General features: G+C 42.1%; 1 protein-coding gene, 1 non-coding gene and 1 pseudogene across 2 annotated transcripts; 2 read left to right on the plus strand and 1 right to left on the minus strand.

Moving 5' to 3' along the window:
- The first annotated feature begins 937 nt into the window (after positions 1-937).
- On the plus strand, positions 938-2,848 carry LOC104433744 (anthocyanidin 3-O-glucosyltransferase 2). Its single transcript, XM_010046605.3, has one exon. The coding sequence runs from the start codon at positions 1,066-1,068 to the stop codon at positions 2,485-2,487; it is 1,422 nt and encodes a 473-aa protein (XP_010044907.2). The 5' UTR covers positions 938-1,065; the 3' UTR covers positions 2,488-2,848.
- A 411-nt stretch (positions 2,849-3,259) lies between these two features.
- LOC104454418 lies at positions 3,260-4,646 on the plus strand (annotated as a pseudogene).
- A 257-nt stretch (positions 4,647-4,903) lies between these two features.
- LOC120289074 lies at positions 4,904-5,120 on the minus strand. Its single transcript, XR_005547025.1, has one exon. It is a non-coding gene; the product is annotated as a small nucleolar RNA U3 (small nucleolar RNA).
- Between the last annotated feature and the right edge of the window lie 4,837 nt (positions 5,121-9,957).

Below are 9,957 nucleotides of genomic sequence, written 5' to 3' on the forward strand. Positions count from 1 at the left end.
AATCTTATTTGTCTCACGCTGGATCCACTAACATTATTTATGTTAAATTAATGTATCAAGTTTGGATTGGGTATGAGACCCAACCCAATTGGATGATGCAAACTGATCCGTGTTAGATGAGTTGTCAATGAAAGAGTCCCAATTGGATTTTTTTTTTTTTTTGGCCTTTTTTTGAAATGATAATCCTGGATCTTACTTGGCCAGTGGATTCAGCTAAAGAAGTAATTTAAATCGGGAAAGATGTTGCTTACTTGTAGCTCAACCGATCAACAATTGACATCCTCCATACAGTAAAAAAATACATACACACATACATACATAGAATGGTATGGTCAGAGGGTATGTGGAGTAAAAGAAAAATAAAAGGACGTGAGTTTTGCTTTTATTTCCGTCTCCAGCGACAACCGCCTAGTAGACGCATAGTGGGGGACTCCTTTGAGCCACTCCGAATACTGATTTGTGCAAAGGATTCTACACTGGAATTGTGACGTTTTCTTTGTGGAAATGTAAATGTTTCAAGCAGTGAGATAATCCTCTATGAGTCTAAATAAACTAGGCTATATGGCATGTGAGTAATTATAACTCTGTAATTCTTTAATTGATTAGTGGAGTATTTGTCGTTCGCCTTCCCATGGATTAGGTATTGATATCTAAATAAGTAAATCTTTAGTGTTATCAAACTAAGTAAATCTCTGGTGCTTTTTATTATTTTTTCATTTATTTTTCTAGCAATTTTCGCATTTGTTTAAGTGGATGCATCGGTTGACTTAGCCGGGGTGGTTTTGGAATTTCTCGCGGAGTAAACCGACACCAAGCAATAACCAAACTTAAAATTTAACAAACGCAAGTCAAACTAGACGGCGATTTCGACCAATAAAAAATGAAACAGGCAACGACGCAGACCTCAATCAGCACGACGTGGTCGCCTCGTGCTATTGATTCCTTCATTCCACCAACTGAAGACTTACAAGTTGAGATCCATAAGAGCCTCCACCTCGTTATCATCTTCGCAACCGGCTGTACTCAGTTAGGAAAAGAAGAATTTTCGAAGGCATCGTCGTCATCATGAGTGCTAAATCCGAGCTCGTGTTCATCCCATCTCCGGGCCTCGGCCACCTGGTGTCGATGGTGGAGACGGCCAAGCTCCTCGTCGACCGCAACGATCGGCTCTCCCTCACCGTCCTCATCATGAAGTTCCCCTTCGACTCGGAGATTGATTCCTACATCGAGTCGCTCACCGCCTCCGTGGCTGCCCGCATCCGCTTCGTCCTCCTCCCTAGGCAAAGCCACTCCCCAACGACGTCTGGCATGGCCTTCCTCCATCACTTTGTGGAGAGCCACAAAGCCAACGTCCGAGAAGCCGTCGCTGAGCTCTCTGTCCGTGGCTCTCCACGGCTCGCTGGGCTTGTCCTTGACATGATTTGCACCTCGATGATTGACGTGGCTGTTGAGTTCGGCATCCCTTCCTACATGTTCTTCACGTCAGGCGCGGCGATCCTTGGAGTCATGCTGCACCTCCAGTCCCTCCGAGATGAGCAACACATGGACCCGACCAGGCTCAAGGGCTCTGACGCCGAGCTGGACTTCCCGGGCCTTGCTAACCCGCTGCCTGCCGCCAAGTTCTTGCCCTTGGAAGTGTTTATGGAAGAAGACTGCCGGATATTCTTGGACTTCGCCCTAAGGTATAGGGAAACCAAGGGAATTTTGGTAAATACGTTCGCTGAGCTGGAGCCGCGCGCTATGGATGCCCTGCCCAGCCTTGGAGCACCTGCGGTGTACTCCGTGGGCCCCATACTGAACATCACGGATGAGAGCAAAAAGGGTTTCGAGATCCTGGACTGGCTCGACCAGCAGCCAAATGCGTCAGTGGTGTTCCTGTGCTTCGGGAGCAGGGGGTACTTCGACGAGCACCAGGCAAAAGAGATTGCCCACGCGTTGGAGCAGAGCAGGTACCGCTTCCTGTGGTCCCTACGACAGCCTCCGGCGAAGGGCAAGCAGGAAGCCCCCCGGGATTACGTAGATCCGGCAGAGGTCCTGCCCGAGGGTTTTCTTAATAGGACAGCCGGGGTCGGGAGAGTGATTGGGTGGGCCCCGCAGGTCGCAGTCCTGGCCCACCCAGCCATTGGAGGGTTCGTGTCTCACTGTGGGTGGAACTCCACCCTAGAAAGCATATGGTTCGGCGTGCCAGTCGCCGCATGGCCCCAGTATGCAGAGCAACAATTCAATGCGTTCCAACTGGTACTAGAGCTCGGCCTCGCGGTAGAGATCAAGATGGATTATCGAAGAGATCTGGTCAAAGGTAGAGACGGTGTCGTGAAGGCAAACGAAATAGAGAGAGGGATAAGGAAGTTAATGGAGGGCGAGGAGGCCGGGGAGAGGAGGAAGAAGGTGAAGGAGGTGAGCGAGAAGAGTAGAAAGGTCTTGATGGAGGGTGGCTCTTCTTACTTGTGTATGGCTCGCTTCATCGAGGATGTCTGTAGTCAATGAGCCATCATTTAGCTTGGAGACAGGGTTGGCTGGTGTTTTGAGCACTGTTGGTATTTTGATTCTACGATTAATTGGAGGGCGTGTTTTTTAGGGTTTCTGTGGCTACAATCCATGTTTGATTGTTCTAGCATTTTTGTGGCACAATCCATGTTGATTTTGTTGACGTGTTTTATGTTGAACCGGTCAATTTGGGTTTGGCCCGTCTGGAAAGGTAATGATAAATATAGAATGGATTCAAAAAGACATCATTGGTAAAATTCATATGGTAGATTTACGTGTCCTTTCACGTCCTTGATCTACGAGTATGAATGAATTTCATTGTGCTCTTGTTTTCCCCTCCCAAGGTTTGTTGTCCTATTTCTCTCTTGCGTCCATTGCTCTTCTCATTCCTGCTTCTGAAAGTTAGGGCCCTCTGTTCTTGCTTGGCGTGCAATGGAGAGGAGGAGAATATAAAGAATTTCGGAGTAGCAAATTTAGCGAAATTGAACTTTAGTCGAAAATGTAAATTTGATTTGACCCCATGTGGAACCCAAAGGATCCACATACTCATGGACCGATTAGAACACTATAAGGCATGCTAATCAGCCCCTCCTTGCCCATCAGATGAGACGGTTTTACGAGGAAGTCTGCATCGAACGGTTGGTAGAGAGAATCCCATAAAGGCCAACGTCTCATAAGATTAATGTAACACCATTGACAAAACTAAAGGCAAAAAGAGTGCACAAATAATTCAAAGAACATAATCTCTCTTGACATAACACAACTTACGTAAATGACGGTGGTTATTACTTCCCCATTGTCTTATTTACAAAAGGGAATATCAATCTCGATATACAAGTTCAATATATATAGTGATGCAATGAAATTAAGAGCTTTCTCACATGTCTTTCTTACATTAAGATCGAGGACGGATGATCACCTAGCTCTGATCAAAACGGTGGACTAGTTTTACCAAGCATGGCAAAATCGTGACTTGGGCACCAAGAGATTTCTTCAATCCTCGATTTGATTTTCCTAATTCTGATGCAGACATGCATGATCCATCACAACGAATAAACTTACATGTTTAGTATCAAGACGAAGAGAGTGATATTCAAACAGTGACGTTCAAACATTCGATCTCTTTAAATTCAAAATAGCCGTTGAAATTATTAAATAACTATCTTAAATATGTTTACATTACAATTCTTCACTGTTTTGCAAAATTTTAATTCACCTTCAAATGAAAATTTAATTGAGGTTCGGTCGAAAGTTTCTGTTCAATTAAGTTATGATACTAGAACGGAGCGCCCGCGGTGTACCCCGTGGGCCCCATAGTGAACGTCAAGGTTGAGAGCAAAAGGGGCACAGAAGGTAATAATAGTCCGCGGGGTTTCGAGATCCTGGAGTGGCTTGACCAGCAGCCAGAAGCGTCTGTGGTGTTCTTGTGCTTCGGAAGCTTTGGGAGCTTCGACGAGGACCAGGCGAAGGAGATTGCTCGCGCGTTGGAGCAGAGCGGGCGCCGCTTCCTGTGGTCCCTACGTCAGCCACCCGCGAAGGGCAAGCTGGAAGCCCTCCATGACTATGCGAATCCGGCATAGGTCCTGCCCGAGGGGTTCCTAGACAGGACAGCCGGGGTTGGCAGAGTGATCGGTTGGGCCCCTCAGGTCGCGATCCTGAGCCACCCAGCCATCGGAGGTTTCGTGTCCCTTTGCAGGTGGAACTCTACCCTAGAGAACATATGGTTTAGGGTGCCAGTCGCCACATGGCCCCAATATGCAGAGCAATAACTCAACGCATTCGAGCTGGTGGTGGAGCTCGGCCTCGTGGCAGAGATGAAGATGGATTATCAAAGAGATCTCGCCAAAGGGAGCAACTTCGTGACGGCAGACGAGATAGAGGGATGGATAAGGAAAGCTAATGGAGAGCCATGAGGCCGAGGAGAGGAGGAAGAAGGTGAAGGAGGCGAGCAAGAAGAGTTGGAAGGCTTTGGTGGAGGGTGGCTCGTCTTACTTGTCTTTGGCTCGCTTCATCGAGGATGTCCGGAAACAATGAGCCTCCGTTTGGCTAGGAGACTGGTTTGACTACTTTTCTTTACTTGCTTTTATAAGTTAGTATTTTGAATCTTCGAGTACTTGGGAGTGTGCGTTGTAGTGATCTTGTGACTATAATCCATGTTAAATATGTCTTAAGGAGAGAACAGATCGCCTGGGTCCGGCCATGAGCTGCCGTTCATTATGGTGATGTCTGTTATTTACAAAAATCATAATAGATATAGAAAGTGTACAAAAATCAATTAATATCTCAGTGACCCGCCTCTAATCATGAAGCCGCCACGCGAGTCTCGGTCTTGCCATTCACGACCGGACACAATGCCTCGCCGACTCGATGGCCATCTACGTGTTCTTCATAAAAAATCAGAGGAAAAAGATAGGGGAGTCTGTCAGACCGCCGTGTGACCACCCCAGCCGTATTCTCCGACTGAGAACGATCCTCTACGACTCCGAGGGGTCGGAAATGAACCACCGGAGCTGTTAATCACGCTCTGGTCGCACGGCCATAGTTCATCCACCAGACTTTGGTTCCTGTCTCCTTACGTCTCAAGGACACAGAGGTACGAGCCTATAGAACAGATCCTGTTCAAGTAAGGTCGTGACCTCTTACCCTCACTCTCTTTTTTAAATATCTACTTTCCTTTGAGCGAGTTTCCAATGTGGGACTTTTCGGAGGTCGCACTTAGCAAGTGCGCTCCGTGAATAGAAAAGTGATATGGATGGAATATGATTAAATAATTTTTAAGGAAAAATGGAAATAGAATCAATATAAAATTTATTTAAAGAATATTACACCTCTCCCTCCACCGGTTCCTCTCTTTTGTTTTTCTGTCTTTTAATTGTTTAGTATCTTGGCAAGGGAGGATTCGTATTATTTTAATTGAAGTGATCGTGTATTGTCTTCTCTTCTTGTCCCCTTGCTGGAGAGAGAGAGAGTCCCAAGCACGTTAAATGGGATGGACGGTGAGAGCCACCAAAAAGGAATCTAATCTATTATTTTAAAATAGCCGTCCCCAAAAAGCTCTAAACTTAATCCATTTGTTTTGCGAAATTGACTGATTTGAATATTTTCTGAAAAATTATTGCTTATATCATTAAGAAAAATTAGTCAAATGAAAAATATTTTCATCATTGACAACAATATATGCCTAATTACTTCGTGAATGATGAAAAAAATTTCATTCATTAACTCTCCATTCAAAAATCTTCATCAGTTATTTAAAGTGGCATTTTCACATTGGTAAAAAATTCACATGAGCAAAGTGGCATGGAAAATTATCTACAAAAAGAAACCATTCTTCGATGTTAAAATTAGGGAAATTAGGGACAAGTAATGGAAATTTTTGGACAAAGAGCTAACAAGAATAGATTTGGAACTAGAGTTAGAAGCTTGAGGCAAATTGGCAATTGAAACTAAAATTGGGATTTTGTTTAGATAAAAGAATTTAAGTTTGAATTGGAAGTGAACCTAACATTAAAGTTTTTTTATAAGATCAACCCTCTTTAAATAGAAGAAGAGTACTAACGTGATCCAACATTAGTCTTATAAATTATTAACATGTGATTGATTTAACGAAATTGAGTTACAATTCATACAAGGCTTAATACCCTAGAAACCCTCCAACTTTAATTTTTTTTCCTAATTTTATCTTTTGTTTCATAAAAAACTTTTAGCTTTAAATCCAGTCTCACTTTTCCTAAAAACTTTTTTTTTGTCTCATAAAAAACCCTCTATTTTAGGTTATGTCACAATTCTATTTTAAACTTTTTTTTTGTCCTATGAAAACCTCCAACTTTTGGTCTTCCCAATTTTACCCTAAAATTTTTATGATGTCATAAAAAACCATAAACCTTTACTTGAGTCACAAATCTATCCCCATAACCTTGCATCCAAAATTTATCATTAACAACCAAGAGATAAAAAACTTCCAAACACAAGTTGTTCAAGCGTCTCGAGCGCAAGCTCTCCGACCCCAACAAGCGCAAAATCACTATGGGCAATTAAGATGAAGGGTTAATGGAGAGCAAATTTGGGACTCAATAGAAGCTAGTAATTATGAGACAAGAAAGGAGAGTAAAATTGAAACTATACCTAAAGCTGAGATTTTATTATGAGACAAAAAAATTATGGTGGAATTGGTATGGAACCTAAAGTTGAGGTTTTTTTATGAAATAAAAAGTCTAGGGTAAATATGGGACTAGATCTAAAATTGGGAGATTTTTATGGGACAAAAAAATTTATGGTAGAATTGAGATGTGACTAAAAGTTTAAATATTTTTATGAAATGATAGAATTGAGACAAGAGGTAAAGTTTGAGGCTTTTTAGGATACTAGGCCTTCATTCGACCCTTGCTTTGAAAAGCCTCCAACTTCTTCTTGGTAATCACCTGCTTCCAATTTTCCAAAACTGGCCTTCCATTTTGCCATTTGTTCTTTTCCTCATTGAGTGCATGGAGCGATCGCCAGTCTTTATTTCTGAGAATGACTGCAATAGAAAATAAAGGTGTATAGATTGTCCCTTAGGACCTTCCCCTCGCAAGAGGCTTCAAGTTCTGAAGCTGAGAGCTCGCTTTGCTCTGCTTTTCTTTCTAGGTTTTGATTTTTTATTTATTTCTCTCCCGATTCAATTTTGGAGTTTTTTTCTTCTTATTTGGCCTCTTCTTTTTGCTAATTCTTGTTGCTTTTTTTCTCTCATCGTAGTGAATAAATCTGCTTGACTGAAAGTTTTGTGAGAAGTCATCACCAATCCATCCAATAGGATGCTTGGGAGTGGTTTTTTCACTTCTCCAAGATTCGACAGGAACTCTCATCTCCCAATTTAGGTGTAGATTTAAATTTGGAGCTTTTCTCTTTTAATATAAATCTAGATCTATAAGCTTTTTAAGAAGTGTTCGATTTTCTCTTTCAATCTAAATCTAGATATGAGAGTTTTTTAAAGGCATTCAATTTGTGGTAGTTCAACATGTGGTAGTTGTTGTTTTCTTCATATGGTGATAGTGTTGAGGACACTAAATCTAGGTGCGCATTGCAAGCCGCAATTTCCAGATGAGAAGATCCCAACGTATGCCCATCACTAACAATTTCAGTGATCAGTCTCTAATTATTTTTTATGCTATGACAGATTTGGTTTTTAAGGATGAGAGCATGCTTATAATTATAAGCTATACCTTTTTGTTTTTTGGGTTTTTTTTTTTTTGTTTTGTTTTGTTTGCAGTTTCTTGAAATTTGTTCTTGTTGGAAGTTTTCTATATTCATCTCATGTTTGACTATGATAAATGAATGACTTATAAAAAAAAAAATCAATTTCTCGACTTTATACTAAACATATAAATTTACTCGATGTGATGGATCACAAGGTGTTTGCATCGTTATAAGGAAAATCAAATTGAGGATCGAAGAAATTTCTTGGCCCCAAGTCACGATCTAGCCATGCATGGTAAAACTAGTCCACCACTTTGATCGCAGCTATGCATCATCCCTCCTTGATCTTAATGTAAAAATAACAGATAAAAATATTATTAATTATGTTGCACCACTACATATATTCAATTTGTATATCAAAATTGATATTCCCTTTTGTAATTAAGACAATCAGGAAGTAACAATCATTGAGATCAGCGTTAGTTATATTAAGTTTGATTATATTCTTTGAATTATTTGTGCACTCTCAAACATAATGCCTTTAAACTCCAGCGTGTTAGATTTTGCCTTTATTTCTGTCTATTGAGCGTTCCATTAATCTTACAAGATGTTGGCCTGTATGGGATTCGCTCTATCAACCGTTCGATGCAGCCTTCCTCGTAAAACCGTCTCATCCGATGGGCAAGGAGGGACTGATTATGCGGGTCCCTTGCGCTTCACATGGAGTCAAATCAAATTTACACTTTCGACTAAGGCTCAATTTCTCTAAATTTGCTACTCCGAAATTCTATCTACTCTTCCCCTCTCCATTGCACGCCGAGCAAGAAAGGAGGTCCCTAACTTTCAGAAGCTGGAATGTGAACAACAATGGACGCAAGAGAGAAAAAAGACAACAAACCTTGGGAGAGGGGAAAGCGAGAGCAAAATGAAATTCATTCAAACTCGGAGATCGAGGAGGGGCAAGGATACGAAAATCTACCATATGGAGTTTTACAAATGATGTCTTCTCGAACAATTTCTATATTCGTCGTTACCCTTGCAGATTACAGCTTGCGGGCCAAACCCAAATTGACTGGTTCCCCATAAAACACGCCAAGGGTCGACGAATATCAACATGGATTATAGCCACAGACGCACCAGAAAAATCAAACATGGTTTCTATAGCCACAGAAACCCTAAAACATGCCCTCCAAGTAATCATTGAATCAAAATACCAAGAGTGCTCAACCTACCAGCCAACCCTGTCTCTAGCTAAATAAAGGCTCATCGACTATAGACATCCTCAATGAAGCGAGCCAGAGACAAGTAAGAAGAGCCGCCTGAAGAAGTTTATGCGCAAAGAAGAAATAGGAAATCTTGGGATGAAAGAACAGTAAAGTAGAGAGATCTTGAGATGGAAAACTTCTTTCTATTTCTTTCTTCATTACTTTACAATCACGAGAGTTAGCCTTTTTATATACAATTTTTACAGGTATTGAACAGTTGAAGAAATGAAAACTAACTAACTGAAGCAAAAAACTAATTCTAGAACTGAAGTACACCAGACTAACTACCGAGACTTGCTAAGGGTGCGTTTGGATGGGCATTTAGAAAGCCCATCCAAGCCCCAAAGCCCTTTCACCCTAAATAGAGGTGTTTGGTAACCATTCTCAAGGGGCTTTCAAGTGAAAGTCTACCCTTGGGAATGCTGAAAGCTCAAGGCTGGTGGAGACTAGCCTTGAGCATTTCAGCATTTTCGGAACGCTGATAGCTTCCATTAATAAAATTTCGTGGAGTTCCATTTTTACCCTAAAAAAGCATTGGAAACCCAAATTTACCCCCATATAAAAGAGCAAAACCAGGGGTTTCGCCTTGCAGCTCCTCCAGAAACGCTCACGCTCCCAACTCCTCACGCTCACTCTCCCGAGAGCCCCACGACGACGTCGACTTCAAGATCAGCTTGGATATCGAATCCACCTTCAGATCTGCCAATGACACTTCTCCAGCACCTTCAGCGTGTAAGCTCGCTCGCTCACTCACTCTCTCTCTCTCTCTCGCTCGCTCGATTATTCTCCTCATCTGGGTTTGATGATCCCATTTGACTCCCCTGCTCCGCCTGTTTGTATCTCGTCTGCTTTTGCTTCCAGGTTCCTTGTTTTTTTTTTTCCATGCTCTTGCTAGTTGGTAATCGAGATCTGTGATTGTATAACCCATGGCGGAGTGCGAGGGTGAAATTCGAGGCGGTTGCTTTTTAGCGGTCGAATGCGTGGGAATTTGGAGTTCTCCTTAGAAAGCAAGGGTTTTGTGTTGCTTTGC

This window comes from Eucalyptus grandis, chromosome 1 (assembly GCF_016545825.1).
Source record: "Eucalyptus grandis isolate ANBG69807.140 chromosome 1, ASM1654582v1, whole genome shotgun sequence".
Classification (NCBI taxonomy): domain Eukaryota; kingdom Viridiplantae; phylum Streptophyta; class Magnoliopsida; order Myrtales; family Myrtaceae; genus Eucalyptus; species Eucalyptus grandis.